The sequence below is a fragment of the Erpetoichthys calabaricus genome, chromosome 18 (genome assembly GCF_900747795.2).
Source record: "Erpetoichthys calabaricus chromosome 18, fErpCal1.3, whole genome shotgun sequence".
NCBI lineage: Eukaryota > Metazoa > Chordata > Cladistia > Polypteriformes > Polypteridae > Erpetoichthys > Erpetoichthys calabaricus.
The window spans coordinates 7,419,960-7,443,564 of NC_041411.2; the positions used below are offsets into that span (position 1 = coordinate 7,419,960).

General features: G+C 39.6%; 2 protein-coding genes across 9 annotated transcripts in view; both read left to right on the plus strand.

Moving 5' to 3' along the window:
* The window catches only part of LOC114669201 (breakpoint cluster region protein-like), a 407,369-nt gene extending 401,885 nt beyond the window's left edge, over positions 1–5,484 (plus strand). For both annotated transcript variants that reach the window (XM_051921207.1, XM_051921206.1), the window contains exons 22-23: positions 2,287–2,449; positions 2,565–5,484. In XM_051921207.1, the coding sequence (XP_051777167.1) occupies positions 2,287–2,449; positions 2,565–2,654 (253 nt within the window). In that variant the 3' untranslated portion in view covers positions 2,655–5,484. The remainder of the gene's footprint in view (positions 1–2,286; positions 2,450–2,564) is intronic.
* Positions 1–23,605, plus strand: part of specc1la (sperm antigen with calponin homology and coiled-coil domains 1-like a) — a 284,094-nt gene that overhangs the window by 173,657 nt on the left and 86,832 nt on the right. Inside the window, exon 1 of one of the 7 annotated variants that reach the window (XM_051921212.1) lies at positions 11,231–11,364. The exons of the other annotated variants lie outside the window; for them this stretch is intronic. The gene's annotated coding sequence lies outside the window, so the exon portion shown is untranslated. Of the gene's footprint in view, positions 1–11,230; positions 11,365–23,605 lie in introns of those variants that run through there. 7 annotated transcript variants of the gene reach the window in all.

Sequence of the window (23,605 nt, forward strand, 5' to 3'; positions counted from 1 at the left end):
CAGCAGTCTGTCGCTGAAGCTGCTCCTCTGTCTGGAGATGATCCTGTTCAGTGGATGCAGTGGATTCTTCATGATTGACAGGAGCCTGCTCAGCACCCGTCCCTCTGCCACGGATGTCAAACTGTCCAGCTCAGTGCCTACAATAGAGCCTGCCTTCTTCACCAGTTTCTCCAGGCGTGAGGCGTCATCCCTAGCACACCACCGCGTAGAAGAGGGCTCTCGCCACAACTGTGTGATAGAACATCTGCAGCATCTTATTGCAGATGTTGAAGGACGCCAGTCTTCTAAGGAAGTTGTTAGATGATGATGTTAGATATCATAGGACAAAGGATCATAGGTGGTTTGGTGTCAAAGGGGGGGCCTACACAATATTAGGTAGGTGGTTAGAATGTTGTTGGTGATAATTGTATATGCTCTGTGTATGTATATACAGTGGAACCTGTAACTTGGTTTACGAGTGTTTTGCAAGACAAGCAAAAATTTTTAATAAATTTTGACTTGATAAGCGAGCGAGGTCTTGCAGTACGAGTAGTATGTATATGCTTTGTCTGCTGAGCGTCATGTGATCACAACTGAGCTGATGGTTCTTCTCTCTTTCTCGCTGCGGGACTGTGGGCAATCGTTTCCTATTCTCCGTCTGAGTCGGCGTGCCTCACTCATATAGTCAACATCCGTACTAGCGTATACTGTTTACTGCAGCATTAGCATTGTGATTGTGTGTGCGCGCGTGCTCGTGTGTGTGTGTGTGTTCGCAAGCGCGCGTGTGTGCTGTGACGTGCGAGTCCCCGTCTTGCACCCTAAAACATGAAGCTGAGTCTCAGTACTTTTCAGTCTCAGTACTTTAGCAACACCAGCTTTATTCAGCTTGAAACAGCAACAGCACAGTTATTTATTGTAGCGGGATCTGCGGCTCTCCTATACACAGACACAGCAGTCAGGCACGGCCGTGCGCATTTATAATGTTCCTTGTTCCTTGTATCACCCATCGACGGCAGGCGCTTATAGCATGTCCGCGATCTTTTCGGATTCACTTTTACGGTGAACTGCTACAGCACTGGGAGACTGCGATTGCTTTGGGACGCTCTTCCTTGTGTCGTCCCGTTGGGTGCAATTCCACAAGAGTTTAGAAACTCACTCACACCAGCCATGATTCTTTTTAAAGGTAAAGTGCAGGTTAATTTGTTTTATGTATTTTTACTTTATATTTTGTATTAATCATTTTTATATGAATAGTTTTGGGTTGTGGAACAAATCATCTGAGTTTCCAGTATTCTTTATGGGGAAATTCACTTTGATATACGAGTGCTTTGGACTACGAGCACGTTTCCGGAACGAATTATGCTCGCAAACCGAGGTTCCACTGTATATACATACATATATCAACATACTGTGTTCTTGTGCAATAAATTGTCTTCTCTTCACTTGAGAATAACCTTATTTGTTCTCAGAATGTGCAAGATTAACTTAAGGTGCAACACTCTGCACTCTAGTTTGATACTTGTTTTATACTTTTATTTATATTTACATGATTACTTTATACTTTATACTTGCTCTTAGTGGAGCAACATGTTCCTTGTCTGTTGTTCAGTTGTAACATAAATAATTTCCTTCGGGAATAATAAAGTTTTCTGATTCTGATATATCATGCTGAGGGGGATTCATCTTTATTTTTGGTCCTCAGTCCCATGTCATTAAAAATGTCTCCATATCTGATATAGGTCCCTGTTGCATTTTCGTTAGCCTTGTAGCTTTCACTGGAACTGATCCTTTAACATCTTGGACAGTTTTTTTTTATTAGTTTTTGAGGGTTGTCATGATTGTCGAGTATGACAGTTCTAAATCGTGTTAAATAGCATTCACTGATTTTCACCATTCATGTTATTTAATAACTTTTTATTTCACTTCCTAATCGATACTTCTCCTTTACCTTTTGCTGCTCCTATCTCTAGCACTGTTATTGCTGCATTTATTAACCGTGAAGCACTTTACAGTAACATTTTTAGAAAATGAAACTCGAGACATGACATATGTGAGATTGGGAGCTTCTGTCTATGAGGACGTATAGGCAGTCAAATGTTTCCCAAATCAATGTTATGCAGCACATATGTGTGTGTGTGTGTGTGTGTGTGTGTGTGTCCTCATGTGTGTATGTACACTATCTTGTCCAGGTATGGTTTCCTGTAAAGGAAAAAGCGTATTCAGGAAATGGAAAGATCGGTGAATGGATATATAAACTATCCTGAATGTTTTAGAGCAACTTGTAATTCATTTATGGGTTCATTTTAGGGTTGCTGAAAAGGAAAGCATCAATAAAATGTCCCTCCATAATCTGGCCACAGTGTTTGGGCCCACGCTGCTTCGTCCTTCAGAAAAAGACAGCAAAATTCCTAGCAATCCCACTCAGCCTATCACGATGAGTGACAGCTGGTCACTGGAAGTTATGTCTCAGGTAAGGAAAAAATTTGAAAAGCGTGTTGAATCTACTTTTAAAATCGCGGTTTAGGGTACGTTGAACAGTCTGCAAAACTTCCTGACATGTTTCTTTTCATTGTCTTTTGATGAAGGTCCAGGTACTACTCTATTTCCTCCAACTTGAAACCATTCCAACGCCGGACAGCAAGCGGCAAAGCATTCTGTTCTCGACAGAGGTCTAAGTCCTTCTGATTTTGATGACTGTGTTTTATCTGAATCTTTCAAAGTGGGAGCTGCAGTTGCAGAATGGAAATGGAACTTCAGATTTGAGTGTAGACCATTTTGGAAACTCCTGCTGTATTTTCATTGTGGAACGTGAGAGCCCAAGGAGTGTATGGCGACAACCACTATTGGATGCTTGTAATGTATGCAGTCATTGAAGAAAATGGAAGATAACAAAACAAAACTATACAGTGTATCATAGATATATGTATAGTACAGTTTAAATGCATTTAAGGATTCACATCTAGATTTTTCTTTTATGAGAAGAATCTATTATTGTGTCTGACATAGACAGTTTACTGCTATTGCTGTACACAAGAAGAAAAATAATTTAAAGTATTTTTTTCCAATCCAGTTTTTATTATTATTATTTTTTTTCTTTTTCTTTGAAGGACCTTGCGTCTAGATGGTGGACCATACCAGCTCAGATACCTTGTTGTCATGTAACTCTAATGCAGGCTTGCATTGTCTATAGCCCCATATTGCTCATTTGTTGTTGTATTCTGTATTTTTCTGGGCATTTCCTTTCTTATTTCACCATTAGAAAGTTAACGTACGGTGGTTGTTTTACCCCGAATTACAGTGTCTGCTGAAGTACTCTCTGATGTTCCTGTAGATTTTGAAATGAGGCAATCCTGCCATTGAGCTGCATAAGAAGAGTACATTGATTTAAAGAAGCAGTCAAGGAATGTTACAATAAATAATAACATAAATGGGAAATTAAAAACCTTAACCTCATAAGGAGACACAGTCCCAAAAAAAGAATCATTACTGAAACACTGTTTTGGCATATTATTAAAAGACATTGCACGCTTCAGTTCTGAGGCCTGATTCATACAGGCGGTGCTACTACTGAAAGGAGACCAGTGGCGTTTGAAATAGTCCAACTTGTATACCATAACCAAGAAAAGTGAGTATCCGCTTTTGTAAACCTGACTTTCAGTAGCATTATCGGAGGATGAAAATATTTTTTAGGATTTATTTCCATTTAATTATACCTCCATTTGTTTGGTTGTATTCCCAGAATTACCTTATAACAACGCTGTAAACAACGTATAGACTGCACTTCTTATGATTGTAAAGCAGCACATGTGATGGCAAATAACTCGCTAACCGCGAGAGTGGGCAGTTTATTGTCATAACCGTCACTGCTAAGCGGTTCACCAGACATTCCTTTTTCTGTATCTAATTAAGACTCAACATTCCCTTCTTGTAACATTTGCTTTGTCTCATTCTGTGCAGGCCCAATTTCTAATTTCCAAAAAAAAAACTCTGCGCTTCAACCAAACCGGAAACGTTTTGTTTTTGAACCATTTGTTTCTACAACTTACAAAATAAGGTCAACTGTTCTAGTCGTTAAAGATGAAAGCAATAGGCCACAAGATTGCAAGCCATGCAGCAGCTACACACCTAACCCCAGTATCGCCTTCTGTTTCACGTCTTTGTGAATTTACATTGTTGTCTTTTTTGTTTTTGTTTTTAACGTGTTCTTTCTTATGTCCAGTTGAATAACCTTTCATGTTTTATTTCACAGCTGTCCAGTTTTGAATGTCTCCAGGTTCAGTGTTGCTCAGAAACGTATTGCACATTACGTGAACTGCTGTTTGATTTTGTTTCAAATGCCTTTTTCGTTTTCCCATTATTGACATCTCCAGTTCCAGGGGAAAAACCATGAGGCTTGGTGTCACGGAGAAGCCTCCAAATAAGCAATCATTAAACATTTTTAGTGTTGTTATTTAGGTAGGAGATGATTTATTTTTACAAATTATTATTTTGGGAAATATTATTTATTTATATTTTGAATGCCTTTTTTGTAACACTTGTAGCCAGACTAAATGGACACTGCTGGATCCTTCTTCTTTTCTTTTTTTAAATCAGGTTGTCATTCTTAGCGAGTAGTTTACTAAAGAATTTAACCTAAGAGCAATACATCTGTGCCAATTTTTGTTTTCTGTGATTTGGATTTAGTATCAAACTGCAGGCTGTCTGTGGAAAGAGAGAAAGAGAAACGTTTTTTTATTTGAATTATTCAAATTTTACTATATTCATACGTATAACTTTAACTCTATGAAACATGCAGGCATGTTGATTTAAAGACTTTTTTTTTTGTTTCTACTTTATAATAAATAACCCATTTATAAATTATGTTTATGCTATTGTTACCCAGAACTGGCTCTTTTGGGCAAGATAGCAAATGCTATAATGTTTTATAATATAACAAACTGGCACACTTAGCTAACCATTCTGCTGCTTTCCTAATGGAGTGTCCCGTATTATGGACAGTAACAGTACAGAACGAAAGGAGCCAGTTGGACCTCAAGACGTAACTGTAAGTTTGCTCACTAATTGTTTTTTAGTTGTTATGTTAAAATCTAGAAACATGACCACTGCAGCTGTTTTAAGTGACCAGGTTATCATTTGACGGTGGCTTCCCCACTCCTGTATACCCGTCCCCGGATGTCACCCCCTGGCACAGGTGCTCTTTATCACCTTTTATTTATTGATTTATAATTTTTTCGTTTTAAACTGGGCCACAAAGATGATCACAGACAACTTTTGTTCAAATGTACAGGTGCCAGCCAACCAAATAAAACGGCCAGCGTTCCCCTTAAGTGTCTGCTTGCTCTGAGTCTTGCGGTGTCTGCTGGGCCCCTTGTCTGTTACTTGTCACTCTTCACCATCGAACAGCATTCTTACAGTATATTCTATGTGACAGCCATAAGATAAGCTGCTAAATCATACCAGCTTCTTCTGTGAAGGGGTTTGTTTTTTGTTTTTTCTTTTTTTTTTTGTTTTAGTGATTGGACAGATGTATCTGCCAGTTGAATCATCCACTTTAGGGCTGAGAATGGACGTTAATTCAGCCTCCGTTTGGGAGGCTCTTGTAACTGAAATGAAGCAAAAATGTCCGTGGTGAAGTCCTCGCTAATTCAAAACCAAGTCCACAATCCAATAAAACCCTGCAGGCTTGAAACTGCTATGTCAAGATTTTTGTTTATTTTTTAATATTTTGAGTATTTATGGAAATGGATGTTGCTGGCAATTTCTATTGGGGGGTTAAAAAAAAAAATCTGTTATGTGTGTATGTGATTTATTTTTTTTCTTTCTGTAAAGATGGTCCGAGCATAGCGCTCCATCTAATTTTTTTTTTTTTTATAATTTATTTAAATAATAAAAAATAATGGTTAGCTGAGCATTTCATGACAGTCTTAGATTACTTGCAAAATATGTTTGTAACACTGGATTTATTTTTAAGATTTCCTAAATTTATCAATACTGTATTTAAGACTTTTAAATTGAATGTTGTAGTAATCCAAATCATTAAACGTTTATTTATTTATCGTTACCTTGAATACATTCATAACATTGACTAGGGAGGAGAGAAAACTTACTTTAATCTGGTGCCTAAAACCTGCTTTTTTTTGTTTCTTGTTCCTCTCAGAGTTGTTGTTTTTTCACATTACTGTATATTGTATTATTTGTGTCTATCCTTAATCCACAGAAATTTAAAATAATAAATCTTGTACAAAGATCACACAATGACTCTTCAGATGTTCAGTATTTATTTGTTGATTCTTTGTTTGGAGCTATAAGGTTTTGCAAACTGGTCAAAAAAAAAGTGAAGGTTTGTTAACAAAGAGCTTGGGTTTAATCTCCAAATGAAACGTTTACAGTCGAAAGGCGCACAGGTTTGTCAATTAAGACTCAACAAAGCAACCTCTTTAAAAAAAATGCTTCAATTATCTATATTTCTAAACGACAGTTGTATAATTATATGCACGGATGCACCGAGGCGCATGCGCACAGCGCCTCAGCGCCCCAGAGTCAGTAGGTGGTACCCAAACAACACAACCTGTAAACTACACTTACTCTAATGCACTGTGCCAGCAGTCAGTGTGGCATATTTGAATCACATAACGGTAATTCAGTATTAAAAGTACGTTGAATTATGATTCCTAACAGGAAACGACTTCTACCTAACGACACAGCCACAGAAAAACAAAAACGACACCGCATGGATAAAAACAATAAACGGAGGCTCCTACAGAAACACCAGAAGCAAAGACGTCACGGCTCCAAAATGAAAGGGCTCAACTAACGGAAATACAAAAACGAGCCCGTATGGATAAAAACAATGAACGAAGGCGCCCACAACGTGCTTCTGAAACAGCACAGGCAAAGGAGTCACGGCTCCAAAAAGAAACAGCTCAATGATTAGAAATACAAAAACGAGCCCGTATGGCTACGACCTGTGAACTAAACCTGAGGTAAAGCGTGCACGCCAGGGTGTACAGTATATATGCACAGATGCCAGAGGCAACAGGCAAGCCGTACACACTACCACCGCTGCCAAAAGCGAGACTGCATGGATAAAAACAATAAACGAAGGCGCCTACGACGCGCTTCTGAAACACCAGAACCAGATGAGTCACAGCTCCAAAAAGAAACTGCTTTAGTACAAATATGTTTATTTAATTAAATGAAAACTTTACCAGGACGCTCACACCCTCCATCATTTTTCATTCCTCCACAGATCGGAGGGAATAGAAACTGATTGTCATTCTTGCATTTGCGATTCTTTAGAGAATCGCCGCCTGAACGCGACCGCCCACACCACCGCATATACCACCTTCGTTTAGTAATGTAGCCCTCCATGCCCGGATCCGCCGCCATGGTCACTTCAGCACGCGAATCCGCCGCCGTCAGCAAACGACTTCTAGCTAACGACACAGCCATCGAAAAACAAAAACAAGACCACATGGATATAAACAATGAACGCAGGCGCCTACAATGCGCTTCTGAAACACGTCACGGCTCCAAAAAGAAACCGCTTTAGTACAAATATATTTATTTAATTAAATGAAAACTCTCCCAGGACGCACCCACCCTCCATGATTTTTCTAAAGTGATTGCCATTCTTGGATTTGCGATTCTTTCCAGAATCACGGGTTTACTGGTTAATAAATAATATGTACTTGTTGCAATTGCTGAAGACACCAGCTTTTGTTACGTAATTGTGTAATTGTGATCATTCCGACTGACCACTAAAGGTGACACAACATGGCAGGTAACACAAAATTAAAAAGCACACTTTTTGTTATTACTACTTTTTTTTTTTGAGAAGACTGATACAAAAATTGTATCCATTAAGGTGAAATGAGATTCAGAGTTTGAATGACAAATGGAAACATTAATAAGCAGGTCTTTACAGCCTCAGTTTGTTAAAAAGAATAAACTGGCAGAGTGACTGGTTTCCTTTTTTTCTTCTCTTTTCATTCTGTTGGGAGCTGTTCACAATGAATGGTGTGGGCCTAATGCAGATTGCGCCCGTCTCTGATTGAGATGACTCAGGAGAACCTGAATGGCGGGCCAGTTATTAGTGGTGTGTCACGGTTGAGAAGAACCTGGTGGGTCCCCATTTATAACATGAGAATGTGTTTGTTGACTAGCGGATCCACATGTCTTGGCCTCGCGGGACCAACCGTGGTGTCGAAAGGGAAACTCTGAACTTGAGATCTAGTAGAGGCAAGGCAGGCCTGGCCAGGCATCAGTGCACCATGTGCTTGTCCTTGCATGAGTACTGTTGGCGTTCTTCTTCAGCTTAACTCAAATTGCCTCCTCAGGAGAGACCACAGCGCAGAATAATTCACTAACTACAACAGGCATGTTGGGCTACTTCATACAAAATATGGCCTGAGGTGCTTCAGCAATAGGTATCCTTGAGTAATGGGATAGCAATGGATGCTATTAATGCAAAAAAGTCAGCCGTTGTAGAATTAAAAACTGCACACATTATGAGTCCTGTCCTAAGCAAATTATGTAAGATGCCTTTGCTCCGGGGTTGACATGTCAACTCCTCAGAGAACAAAAGCAGTGCCTATGGAAAAAAGTGATAAGACTTGGATAAATCTAAATGATTTGTCCTATGGAAAAAGCAAGTCCACTCCTACATTTTATCACCACTTCAAATCCATAAAGTTAGAATCAGATGTTACAGGTGACATGTCAATGATTAGAACCTCCTTAGGGAGTCCGCAAGTTAACCCATCTGTCTTACTTAAAGCACAGACAGCGAAGGTTTGGTGTTCTCTTTGCTATTGATGTGTGTGAAGATCAAAAGAGATGTCCGAGGCCTTCAAAGAGAAGGTTGTGGATGTTCAGGAATCTGACAAAGGATTTCAAATGAAAGGTAAATTACTTGAAATTGGTCATTCCATAGTGGGGGAAAATAGTCTGCAAGTGCCATGGATTTCAAATGTCTGCTTATTTGCTCAAGACTGGCCTGCCTATCAAATTCAACCCAAGAGCTGACTGTTTGACACTAAAAGAGCCCCAAAGTTTCACTGCTGGTACCTTATGCAGCAGAAGGTATCAACGTGTGTGTGTCTACAATTAGAAAGAGACCACTATTGTGACCTGCATCTGAAGCGTGTTCTAGGAAAAGGCTAAAAAGAACAGACTACAGTTTGTCATTGAACATCTAGGCCTTCAAAGATATCAAAGATAAAAGTTGCTTGCTCACACAAACAGTAGACCTGTTTTGCAGTATTTCAGGAGCAGAACCCCATACCAGTTGTAAAGTGGTGGTGGACATGTTTTGTTTTGGGGTTGCTTTGTAGCCTCAGGGCCTTGGGTATCTTGCAGTCATCAAGCCCACAGTGAATTCTGCATCATATCAAAGCTTGCTTGAGGATAAAGTGAGGCCATGTGTAAATATGAACCGGAAAAGGACTTTTCAACATGATCTACAGAACACTTGCACATTCACCAAGGAATGGCTCAAGAAGAAGAAATATAAGGATATGGACTTGGATGGGAATTCCATTGAAATGTTGTGATAGGGCATGCAAGAAACCCCACAAACATCTTACAACAGAGGGAATTTTTCATGGATGAGTGGTCAGAAATTTCACAGAGTCAGTGTGTGAGAGTGGTGGGCAGTAAAGTAGGACAATACTGTCTGCACTGGCCAATCTAATATTTTTGTTAAATAAATTATTAAAAGGGCACATTTTTTTCTTTTGATTAGGTATATCACCTTTACCTGTAGGCCCTGTTTGCTTGAAATCAATTAGTTGCCAGTTCAAATATTTTGAAAAAGTCAACGGTTTTGGTTCATTATTAAGATGAGGTTTTTCAGGCTAGCAGAGTAAATTACTACAGTTAGTGCAAAATAAAACGACTACTTAAAAGTTGTCTGCAAAACTGCAATGAAATTTCTGCGGAACGATGCAGTTTACAAAAAATGCACTAAGGTTCAAAACGCGTGCATCTGAAGCTTTCGGGGATCTTTTAAAAACAGGCGGTCGAAGATGCCCCGCCCTCTGAACTTTCCAGCCAGTAGAGATCGAGCTGCTGTGATTGACAGCTTAACGAGCCAGTCTTATCGCGGCTCTAAGCTGCGCGTTCGAGTTGGGTTCTGCACACCTCACAGCCCACCCGGTACTCTTAGACGTTGGGATGTTGGGATGACACGCAGCTCTGATGACTGCGGTGGAAACAAAATCCAGCAACTTGATGGTTGGACCCCCACGAACTGAAGAAATATTCGTACAGACTGAACATTGATGACAATTCGGGGTTGGTTTTGAACATAAGTTGGTCAAACTTCGTCTCCAATATATACTGTATAAAATAAAGGGCATTATATTGATAGTACGATAGACCTTCTATTCAAGCTTTCACCGCGGCCACTTCTGTACGAGTTAGGAGCCAGCAGTGCACCGCACATGTAGGACGAGCCCTGAGACGGGAGAAATGACGTGGAGCAAATAGCAAAACAAAAGGCACGTGGACGCAGCTTTTACTTTGTTCTCGGAGCTCCGCTGAACGACAGAGAGCTTCCGGAAGATGGCGCTTGTTGACAGCGAACAAGGAGGCGAGTGACAAGTCTTCCAGTACCCGCAAAGTTATGAATAAAACACCTGGGAACTATCTATTTAAAAAAAAAAAAAACAGCGTTTTTAATCGTGAAGACAATGATATTAAAATAAAAAGTGGCAGTAATTTAGGTCCTTGTTTATGACTGTATTCGTTTTTTTTATTTTATTATTTTATTTAGTTCGAGCCACACATTTCTCTCCAGGGAAGTCGCGCGAGCTGAGCCCCGACAGACGCCTCCCGCGTTGACAGAGACCGGACGCCCCTATCGCGCGTTCTTGGAGGGCGCCTGAGCACAGCTGCTCCTTAATTGGCTCCCGGAGCTCCATTCAGCCAACATCCCATCATTCCGAGCGCAACAGTGGAAAAGGTTGGCAGCCAGCGTGGGATAGACCGGGTTCCGGCTGGGCTGCGTGCTGCACTTTACAAGATCCACGGCAGCCGTGTGTCGCACCGGGGAGCAGCGAGAGCCCTACACGTCCAGTGGAGTACCTCCCAAGGTAAAGTAAGAGTCGTCGTCGTCATCATCATCTCCTGGGCTGGAGGGAGGGGTGCGACCGCAGAATGGAGGACTGTTTACCAAAATGCGGGCCTCTCGTGACGGCGCTGCGCATTCCGTCTGCCGCTGTAGTGTATGGGGTTGTGCTGAGGAGATGACACCGCTACTTGGCCTGGGGCCGGAGCTGCAGGAAAAGGGACTGGTAGGGCAGTGCAGCTGGGCTCTGATGAAATCAAATGTGGCTGGTCCTGCTGGTGCTGATTCAGTGTTGGAGAGGGTTCACTGCTGTGGTAAGTCTTTGTGGAAAATATGCACAGCGTTTTTAGTAAAGCAGATGCTGCTTTATTTGGGGAAAAAGTGTGATGGCTGCTGGTACTCTGAATTGGAGGACTGTGTCTGTAGCCTTTTAGGTTTGTTCTAGGTATCAGAAACTTGAGGGGTACAGCGTTGGTGAGCAAAAAGAGGTGTCATTTCTCCTGGATTTGCGTGAGTAGTTTTATTGTGTTTACTGATGAACGAGCGAAAGGCACCTGGTGGTGCTGAAGTTGCCTTCCGGGGTTGACATGTCAACTCCTCCGAGAACGAAAATATGAGGGCTGGGAATGTTTCAAGATGAGACAGGGAATGCTGCTGGTGGTGGTGGGGGGGGGGGGGGATTGCGCAAATGATCTTGAAGTGGAGGTGGGTTGGGAAGGAGCAGAACTATTAGGGTCCCTACTGAGTCATAATCTGATGGAGTGGTTTAAAGATGATTAGCCCGGTGTTATCGGAGACAGCAAGCCCTGTGAAAGACCGCTCCCATTCGTCCTTTGGTCCCGTTGTCACACTTCCATCTGGTAGAATGTACAGCTATGAACGGTTCTGCAACAGCTTCTACCCCTTGGCTGTACAAACTGTAAACTCTGTGCTACCCCCTACCCTCAGATCTGCTTCTTCTAGCTTACTTATATGCATTACATCAGTTTATTTATTACTGTCTATTTTAAACTTTTGCCATCTATTCACTTTACCTGTTATTTTATGTATTTGTGGTATAGTATACAGTAGTTCTTTATTTTTTCTTTCTTTAAATTCATTGTGAATTTCCCCTTGGGATTAATAAAGTATCTCCTATCTATCTGTCTTTACCTGTCTGCCCTTGACCTATGATTATGTATATCTTGGACTGTGGTCCTGGGGAACGTTACTTCTTGCAACTGTATGCTGCAGTAACTGTGTGCGGCTGGTATGACAATAATGCCACCTGGCTGGTTTGATGAGACTATACACACTATAGAAATCAGGTGGAGGACTTTGTTTTTTGATTCAGAAAGAATTGCCTGCAGCTTAACATAAGTAGAATCAAGGAAGTATTTATTAAGTTTTGCTGTGCCAACCAGCCCCATAAGCATGGTGGTCACTCACTATTCGGGAAGCTGATGTAGAGGTGGTGTACTCGTACAAGTACTTGGGGTTTTCATATTAGTGCCAGGCTGGACTGGTCTCTTTACACAGAGGAACTATATAACAAATGGTAATGCATGCCATTTCTTCATGAGAGACTGCTTTCCTTTGCTATGGGTAGTGACATCTTTCACATCTTCTACAACTTTGTGATGGCCATTGTGGTGTGGTGGGCTGGGCTGACTGGGTACATCACTTCAAGCGAGGGCCACAAAACCAGCAATTAAAAGAGCAGGTTCAGTTCTGGGACACACTCTCTGCCCCCTCTAGCAAAGCAGTAAGTAGGTATTAGCAAAGGAAAGAATTACAACAAAACTGAGTGCCATTGTGAACAATTCTGTCTTTCCTCTCTCTGACAAACTAACACTAAGGACTTTCTGCAAACAAATTATTTAGCAGAAGGGTGTCTAGAAGTGCTACTTGGGATGCTTTATTTCAGTGGCTTTGTCTTTGTATTGTGTAGTGTGATTGTAATTACCAAGTCACAAGTTTTCTTCCTTTTTAGTTATTCTGGTGTATATTTAAGAGAATTTTGTGACTTGTGTTAATATAATTATTAATTTAATTAAACAATCATTTAGCTTTTGTAAAAATAATCTTTCTGTCAATTTATCTCAGTTGTGACGCTTATTTGGTACTCCTGGAGGAGAGTTGGTTGAACTGTTGGCTGAATAGTCTGGCTGTTGGTATGGCTGTTCAAGGAGGGTGTATGTAAGGCTTTGCTGAAGAGCTTGAACTGTGTCAGCGAGTTCAGACAGATTTGTGTTCACAGCTGGTAGAAGAGGACAGTTTTCAAGGAATACTCTACCCAAAAATATTTTTATATGTTCCATACACCACATAGTTAGTATTTTATCTAATGTTCTCATGCAGAGCGAGAGAAAAACATTTGTGATATAATGGAAGGAACTTAATAGTGACCTGTTGCGGGGCCAGACGTATCTGGGTACAACTCATTAAAAGTGTGTAGTGAATAGCGTGTGAATGTGTTTTAAACTGTCAGGGTTTCACAGAGAAAGCAAAAGAAACTGAGGCTGACAGAAAGAAAGAAAAAAATCTAAAATTACCATTATCAACTCCGGAGCTCAGTTGAACAAAGTAAATTAAACTTAATAATGAGCATGGTGACAGAAGAGAAATACTGTGGCCATATTCTAGTATGTCATATTTGCCTTTCCGATTAAGACAGAAATGTTAACTTCAGTTTTTCCTTTAAAATTCTTTTCCTCACATTCTCTGTGCTTCTGTTTAGTGGTTTTAGGCAGTTTTGGATGTTTTGAGTACTGTTTGTTATCCTCTCTCTTTATGACAGTCGTTTTCAACCTCCTTTTGATGCGGTGTGACATATTGTTGACTTTGAATGCATGTTTTATTATTCATATTTTCTCAAAGCTACATAATTTTTTTTTTTTACATTCATTTTGGTGCTGTCATCTTAACTGAACAACAGGGAGCACATAATGTTCACATTTGCAACATGTCTATTGATGTTTTTGAATGTAAGATCTAAATGTACAGAAAACTTTTTCCCTTGCAACAGGTTATGTTTATTCTTGACACTATTTTTAGTAAGGCCTCTTTTTAGGAGACGTTTCAACGTTATAAATTTTTGTCAAAGTCAGAATCTTGCTTTCCGTCAGACCAGGATAACAAGATCACTGTTACTCTGCAGCAGCTCAAAATCGCCAGCCCTAATGTGAGTGCTGCCTTTTATGAGGCGTTAGATTGATTTAGAGTTGTGACACTCCGTCTAATTGTTCCCACCCAGTTTGTAGCAAAATTCATGTGTGGTTGTATTTACACAAAATATACATGTGGTTCAGCGAGACTACATCTGTGCAGTGGCAGACAATGTGAAAAAATTTGAGTGGAAGAAAGGGGGGAAAAAATATCACTTAACTCTTGTATGATCTACTTGTTTTTTAGACATTTGTATGCTCAAAATTCATGCATTTTCTGTTAAGACATTAATACTCCTGGAAAACCCAGCATGCAAGGTTACCAGGAAAGGATGCGTTCCAATAATTCTGTGTTTTTGAATTGAATATCCACCTGTCTCCTTCATTCATTGGTCAAGAGTTTTGTTCCAAGGAGACACAAGTACCATGAGAATTTTTTTCCTATTCTACACATCTATCCTGTTTAAGGTGTGTGCTGTTTTACGTACAGTATATGGAATAAGGATCTTAAATTTCATTGTATATGTTTTTAAAATTTTTCAAATTTTTTGCTGTTGGATGTAATGGGTCACTTTCAGTATATTATAAACTGTATGAAAACAGGAGATTAAAATATTTTTTGTCTCCCACTACATGGGGTAAGTAACATAAAAAGCATTTTTAGGTGGAGTATACCTTTGTCTGTTGGGAGTAATATGGTAATAAAATATGGTATTGGGGGTACAAGTTAGCCCTAATATCATGCATGATGGCAACTAGGAATGTTTGGTGTTTTTTAAAAAAGTTGTTTCTTCACAAGCATGGTATATATGCATTTGTGATTTGAAATTGTGTTCATATGATAAGAACTTTCTGTAAATTTAAAAAATATATATGTATATCTTGCCTGCACTGGTGCTTTACAATGGGATGTATGGGGCATGGAGGAAAAACTTAAAAACTTAAAAATTATATCCATTTTTCAAGCCAAGACAGTTGTTGAGTATTGGTCTGCATCTTCTGTGTTCATGCATTTTATTGCATAATCCTGGTATTATTTTTCTAATGGTAAGGATATGTGTCCTGTTTGCTTATGTGAATTCTCACATAAATACGGAAAGAAGTCAAAGTAAAACCAACCACGTGGCACGAAACGTTTAAAGGGCTGGATATGGGGATAGTAAAAGGTACGCAGGAAGACTAAGTACTGACATATCCTGCGCAGCTGGTGTTCTTTTAAAGTAGCTGAATTTTGTCATATCGGTGTGGGCTTTTTTTTTTTTTTTTCATTTTTTCAGAAATGACATGTAAAATTTTTATTTTACAATATTTGTGTAAACTGCATGACATGGATCAATACAACACTGTCTTGGTTTTAAAAAAAAAAAAGTGTGTATTTGGTAAGTTTTTAAGCTTTTCAACTGTGCCCCATAGCAAACAAAATAAAGCACCAGTGCGTGCACAATATATATTTTTTTTTTATATATACAAAGTGCTTGACTTTAAAACACAATTTCTTCTCTAAATGCATATATACCACATTTGTGAAGAAATAATTTTGACTTAAAAAAAGTCTGAACAATGTCTGTAACATAGGACGTTCAAGAGAATCACGTTATACAAAGATGTTTTTTATAAATCAAGAGAATTATGGATTTACCAACAAAGAGGCAAGTCAGTCCTTTTCTGTGTGGCAATTGTGTAGGGTAGGACGGAGAGAGAAAGCACAAAGTTGTCTTATCAGTAAACTGAATATCACTTGAAATGATGGGTGAGAGAGGGACAGGCAGGCAGATAAAGACATCTGAAAGGACAATTGGAAAAACAAGAACTGCATAATGGATTATTTGATTTTCCACTTTAAATGTTTCAATGTAAATTTCACTCAGTGGTGTTTAAAGTGGTCGTTTGAGACAAAAGGGGTATTATTACGTGGTATTACGTCTGCTAAATTATTTAATGTGTATATGAAAAGGAGCTTCAACAGAGAGGTGTTGAGGGCGCACTGTTTTCCATTTGTATTGGATTTTCTTTAAAGTAGAGTCTTGTATAACGTTTTCTGTCAGTTTTACCTGGTATTATGACTTGCTATGGAATAAGAGATTTGAAGTTGATGATCTGTGTGTTCTTGACTGTATTGGAGAATGCTTATTTAGTTGAATACCAAGTCATGCCTGTATTAAATATATTTCTGAATCTTTATTCAGTTAGCACTGAGCATTGGATTTTAATTGAATCATATTACAGGCAGCTTGACCTGAAGTGGACTGAACAGTGACTCCTATTGAGATTACTCGACATGAAATGGTTTATGGATTGATATGGAAGGAACCTTCACTGGGAGATTTCCAGAAAAGTTTAGAAACTCTGGTCTCTTGTGCAACATGGTAGCAGATGGGTTTTTTAGGAAAAAACAATTTGTATTTGTGCCTGCTTCACTGGAAAATTATTGGAAATTGATATTTAAAAGACGTTTGGAGTGCAGCAAAGGCAAATTTGTTGAGTTTGGCAGCATTTCTTAAAGAAAACAGTGATGTTTAGTGAAGCTTCTGAAAATCTTGGTGTTTTTAAAGCAGATGGAAATTTGTGGATTTGTGTTTAATGCCTACTAATCACACTTGGAAGAAAGTGGAGATCTCCTGTGTACTAGGTCTGCAGTTATTACTGAAGTGTGAGTGGTGCGTATGTTGACATAGCAATGGCAGATAGACTGGTAAGGTTTGTCTTTTTTTTTTTTTTTACTTGAAATAGATGCACACACATATACAGAACATAGCTGGCCTACTTTGGCATCACTACATGGCTGATGGTTTCTGTGTTCCATCCAACATTCAAGTCCTCTTCAGTAAGGTGTTCTGTTTCTGGGACCAGAGTGTGTTCACATTCTTCATACATTACAAGTGCATGTGCTGTAGATTAATGGTCGACTCTTAATTGATACTAAAGGAGAAGGTGTAAGTGGGGATGAATGTACTTGATTGTGCTCTGCAATGGATTGGCTATCACTTTAAAAGTTAAATTAGGTTAACTTTATTAATCCCATAGGGAAGTCCAAATGCATACAGCAGCAGAAACATAGAAAACAAGACTCGCAGACAATTAATACATCCAATAAATCAATCGATAAATAAAAATAAACTTAACAAGTAGATCAAATGGAAACACTGAATTGCCTGATAGTAAAGACCCTCCGAGGCACTTCTTAGCACACAGTGGTAGAATGAGTCTGTGCCTAAAAGTGCCCCATAAAAGAGTGCCTCCTGGAGAGGATGGAAGGGATTTTTCATGATTGTATCCAATTTTGCCATTATCCTCTTTTCCACAACAGCTTTCACTATATCCAGGGTTTGCCCTGTGATGGACCAGCTTTCCTGACAAGTTTGTTCAGGCATTACCCATGAGACCACAGTGTAGAGCACTACAGTGGCTACTATGGACTGGTAGAACATTTCCAGCAGCTTGCTGCAACCATCAAAAGACCCGAGTCTCCTTAGCAAGTACAGTCTGCTCTGACCCGTCTTCTGTCATGTTACTGTGTTGTCAGATCAATCCACTTTGTTGTTTTTGTGAACCACCAGGTACTTGTAGCTCTGCACCATTTCCATGTCCTCCCCCATAATGGTCACTGGCTTATTGGAACTTTGGAAGTCCACCACCATTTCTATTGTATATCTGGTGTTGAGTTGCAGGTTGTTGTCCATGCACCACAAGGCAAAGTCTTCCATGACTTTTCTGTACCCTGACTCCTCTTTATTATTAATTCAGCCTATGATGGATGAGTCATCTGAAAATTTCTGTATTTGGAATATGCTGGTATTGTGCTGGAAATCTGTTGTGTAGATGGGTGAACAGGAAAGGAGACCGGACAGTTCCCTGAGGTGCTCCAGTATTACACACTACCATATCTGACACACAGTACCCTCAGCCTCACCAACTGCTGTCTGGTGCTCAGGTAGTCCATGAACCAGGACATTGTGAGATCATAAGGATTCAAACCCTTGAGCTTTTTCCTCATTTGATGAGGCAGAATGGTGTTAAAAACACTGGAAATGTTAACTAACATTACCCTGAGGTGGCGCAAGGTGGTGCTGCTGCCTCGCAGTAAGGAGACCTGGATTCGCTTCCCAGGTCCTCCCTGCATGGAGTTTGCATGTACTCCCCGTGTCTGCGTGGGATTCCTCCGGGTGCTCCGGTTTCCTCCCACAGTCCAAAGACATGCAGGTTAGGTGTATTGGCGATCCTAAATTGCCTGTAGTGTGTACTTGGTGTGTGTGTGTGCCCTGCGGTGGGCTGGTGCCCTGTCCATGGTTTATTCCTACCTTGCACCCTGTGCTGGATGGGATTGGCTCCAGCAGACCCCTGTGACCCTGTGTTAGGATTTAGCAGGTTGGAAAATGACTGACTGACTGACATTACCCTGATTGTGGTACCAGCTTTGTCCAAGTGTGAGTAGGCTCTGTGGAGCTTGGAGGTGAGAGCATCCTCCACACCTATATGTGCCTAATAGGCAAAGTGCAGAGGACTAAAAATGGTTGATCCCCTACCTTATACTGTAGTGATAGTCACCAACTCTCCACTGTGCTGTATTTGGAAAAGCTAGCTCATCACCATGATCACCACTAATATATGTTTAACATTTTAAAAGTTGTCATGATGTATTATGTGGGTTGTAATGTGCAGTCTGTTCCAGATGATGATTTTGATGATGATGTACGTTTTCTTGTGGCTAACAGAATGAACCAGTATGGCTCTGAGTGTGGTTTGGTTGAAGGACTTGACCTTTGCAAATAGCTGTTCCCCATTTTATAGTAATCAACTTCTGAACAGGCATTTTATGGCATTTTTCACTGTGGTATATAAGGTGCCTAATAAAATGTGGCTGCTTCTTTGGGATCATCAATTCACCACAAAACACACAGATTTACACACGTACAGTAAATCCTAGAGTCTTCAGACAGCATATACTGTAGAACCTATCCCTTGCTTTATACTAGTTTTTTCTGAGTAATTTGCTAGTGTTAAGTTAATGGACAAGTCTCGGAATAATTGTGAACCTGAGTGTGATCAGTGATAGGCTGGCTTTCCTGTCCAGGACTGGCTAATGTCTTGCATCCTGTGCTGGTAGAACACGCTCTAGCTCCATGTTATAATGAACTAGGGGGCTTCGCTCGCCAACCCCTGGTGTTGGGAATGACAAAGAGCGTGATGTATGAATGAGATATAGAATAGTGTGACGGTGTAGATGATGCAAATAGAAAGCAAACAATAAAGTGTGTCGCCCAGTGTAAAGGTTTATTTGAAAATTTCTTTGTACACGCCGTTTAAGTGTAAAAGGTAATTCCAGCTCAGAACTTGTAAGGTCATTTAAGATGGTTATTGTTGTGATCAGAGTCAAGTTTGTCAGAGCTTAGAAAGAGTTGTGTCTCTCCAGGAAGTAATGGAATGACTTGGGTATTAATGTTTTCCACATTAATATTTTTTGGACATAATATAGTGCGTTGTGTTAAAAGGGGCATTTGGTCTAATGAGATTGCTGTTCCAAATGTCTCTGTAACTAAGTCGTCGCAGATAAAGGCTTGAGGAATTGTAATAATATGTGGCTGAAGTCCATCTGTATTGGTGAGTGTACCATCTCTCAGTTGTAATAAGCAATTGTTATAATCTGGTTCTGGACATCGTATCTTTTTTACTAACTGTATCTTTTGAAAGCAATGCCAATTGTCTGCATATTTTAAGGTGCACTGAACAATAGCTGAGTGCATGGCATCTGGAAGAATAGCTAACTACTGTCTAAAATCTCCTCCTCATAAAAGTACCTTTCCTCCAAATCGAATATTATTATTCATAAACGTTTGTAGAAGTTTATGAATGGTGTTGAGTAAGTGACTTCATGCCATTGAACATTCATCAATAAACAACATTTTTTCAAGACGGATGTCACGTGCAGTGCCACTGTTAATGTTCATAGTGGATACCGATTTGTAGGATCTAATGTAGTTGATAAAGATTTCACTTTCAGGTACATCGTTAGTTAGAAGCTTCTGTAGATATTCAGTATATGAATGTAAAGAAGGCAGTCTAATTTGACCCTTTTGACAACAACGTGTAAATGTATAACTTGTATTGCCAGTTGTTTCTTCAGGGAAGTGAACTGAATGACAATGATTGCAAATGACATTCATTAATCCGAATGAATTTTCCTGGTGTATGTTTTCCTTGTGCCGTTTTGAGAGGCGCGTTGTTGCATGTGTAGTATTTGGGACGTGTTGTTTTGGAGCTGTAATCGATTTTCCTGTGCTGTGTGAGAAGCCCGTTGTAGCCTTCGCTGCCATTAACGTATGTCTGAGACGGGAGGTGTTTCGTTTTGAATCCGTGCCTGTTGCGATGCAGCACTTTGATTGATAGTTTGCGTAATGTGGATCTAGGATGTAGATTTGTGCATATTTGCGTTGTTGATTTGTTTCAGGGTGCACTGTTCCAATGCGATGCAGTATTTGTGCACATATGCGAAAGCAGTATGGGCCATTGCCTTTTGGTGGCCTGATATCTACTCCGGTATATGCAAAAGCAAATGAACTATTGTAGGATCTAATGCAGTTCATAAAGTTTTTACTTTTAGGTACATCGTTAGTTAGAAGCTTTAGTTGAGCTTTGCGTTTTTGGAGTCGAGACATTTTTTCTTTTAGAAATATGGATAAGTAATAAGGAGTATTGCACTCACTGTTAATATGTAGCCTTTTCTGCGGTTGAACGGTTAATAGTGCCTTATTGTAATGAGATCCACCTATGCTGCATAGCCGTCTATTTTGTTGTTTCTTTCGTGTTCGTGTGTTTGTTCCTGTTATCATTTCCTTTTCGTTTTGTACCCGTGACCGTGTATTCATGACTTGTTTCTTTCTCAGCATGCGAAATATGGATAAGTAATAAGGAGGATCGCAGTCACTGTTAATATGTTTCCTTTTCTGTAGTTGAACGGTTAATAGTGCTTTATTGTAAGGAGATCCACCAATGCTGACACCAATGCTGTCTAGTGTGAAGGTGTTGATGTTCACTTTAGAATATGTGGCTTTGGGTGTCACTTCTTATGGATGTGTGTATGTGTGTGTGTGTGTGGTTTGAGGATTGTTGTCGCGCGAGCGTCTTCTTTCTTTTTGTGTTCCTGTGTCTTGTTGAATCTCCCTCTTTGTGTGGGTCCCGTCCCTTGCTTGTAGGGTCTGTGGGGTGGTTTTGTGTTCTTTTTTTTGTGTTCCATGGGCTTGTTGAATCCCCCTCTTGGTGTGTGTCCCGTCCGGTGCCTGTAGGGGGGGGTGCCTTGCTGTTGTGCGCGAGCCTCTTTTTTTTTTTTTTTTTTTTTTTTTTTGGGTCTAGTTTCGTGTGCAATGTGTTTCGTGCTTTGCTTGCGTTTGAATACTTTTTTATGTGCCTTTTCCTTTTTTCGGTGCTCTTTGCGCCTCATTTCTCCATTTTTTCTGTGGTCTTGTCCGCCTCTCGCGGCCCCTCATCCGCCTCTCTCGCCCTTTTTTGTCCGCCTTTCTCGGCTCCTCAGCCGACTCTCGCGGACTCTTTTTGCGCCTGCGCAGTACGTCTTTTTGCAGCTACGGCCCATTGCCGGATGTGCCTGCGTCCATCATCCGGTTTAGCATTCTCGGTTAGTAATATGGATTGGATAAGTGGGGTTACAACATGGGAGAAAAAAACAAATGTTACCCAGATAATCCATTCTAGTAGATTTAATTTTTGATTAATTTAACTATTTGAACACTGTAAATGTATGCAAATTCATTTTCAAATTAGAAGTTACTTTTTTCTCATTAATTGTTTTTATTTTGTAGACAAAAATAGACTTTAGTATAACTCTGAGAGCTGAGATATGCTATTTACTGGCTGATGTATATATTTTTTGATAGACTTGCATATGCACAGTATATTATTTTAGATAACTGCATGTACATTCATCCCACTTTAATTTGTGTGTGTGTGGGAGTAAATATTTGTTTTGTATTTCACTTTGTCATGATTACATTCTTTATGCTTTACTCAAAAGAGAAACCAATAATTGAAATAAAAGACATAAGCAAGTTTGTGAGTCAAAATGGGGAGAAATGGTAGATGAACCCACTTAAAGATGTATCTGCTGTTTATGCATTCTGGCTTTGTGTCTGCCCTATTGTCCTTCCTCTGAGGACTGGCTAATACTTATGTCTGCAATGGTGCCAGTCAGCTTAGGTGGCCTGGTATTACACAGAGGATGGGTCTGCACCCCTGGTATCTTTTTTTCACTTGAAGGCAGCAGAATGAAACATCTTGATTCTTAATTAACATCATGACAGGATTGGCTGGCTGTTACAGTCTACTGTGCATAAGTCACTGATGATATTGTCAGGGTTCTTATGCAGTTTTTTTTGTTAATGTTTTTGAGTAATCAAAGTTTATCTGCGAGATTAACAAAGTTCAGTTTGAGAAAATCAAAGTGAAAAGCTCTGGTTTGTGTAGTGATCTTATTATCAGTAATTTGGAATGCCTTTGAATTATTGCCATATTGATTATATGTGATATGACTTGCATATTGTGCATTTTAAAAATCTGCTTTTGCCTTTCTTCCATAGCAGAAAAGGATTTGTGTTTTCACTTCTAAATTACATGATAGTTTTGTTTTTGGTGGTCTCATCATTGTCCAATAATGTTGTAAATATGCAATTGTTGTCTGTTGTGGTGTATTTTTTTCTTCTTTCTTTAATAATTTGCCTGCCCTTCTTTGAGACTCTGAATGATCATGGAAAAGCAGTGCCAGCTTTCTAGGTTAGTTGTTTTTTTTTTGGTTGTGTCCTGCCATCATGCTCCTGTCTTTCCCTTTCCTCCTTGTCACACACTATATCCTAATTTTAGGAAGGGTTCCTTCTTGTTTGATAACTTATGTTCTACCCAGTTGTAAGATGTAATTTGATATGCTTCCAGTCTTTTTTTTTTTTTCCTTTTTTTTGCTGTCTTAAAAAAGAACTATCAAAATTTGTATTTGGTGCAGAAAAATTAGTGGTTTTTGATTTTTATGGTCATAAAAATACAGCAAAAACAATAATGAATTTTAATGTTAATTTGTGCACACTTTAAGTTCCAGACTCTGCCATGCCTGACATTTTGTCTGTCATTCATTGTCTTACTATTTCTCTACATTAAATTGCCAGTGAGCAGTGTGTGGAAATCAACAGGAAGAAAATCAATAACGGTCTCAAGTGCTGAGCATTAATAGTTTATGCGATTATGAAGTTTGTTTAGTGCTGCTTTAACTGTAGGTGCCTGTGATATTGATGTTGTTCTACTGGAATACTGGAATACTATGCCCTCTTTATCCTCGCTTTTCACTTTTGTAAAGTCAGTTCCTTCCGAAAACATTGCTTTCCTGTCACACCCAACTTCTTGACCTTTGCTTTTT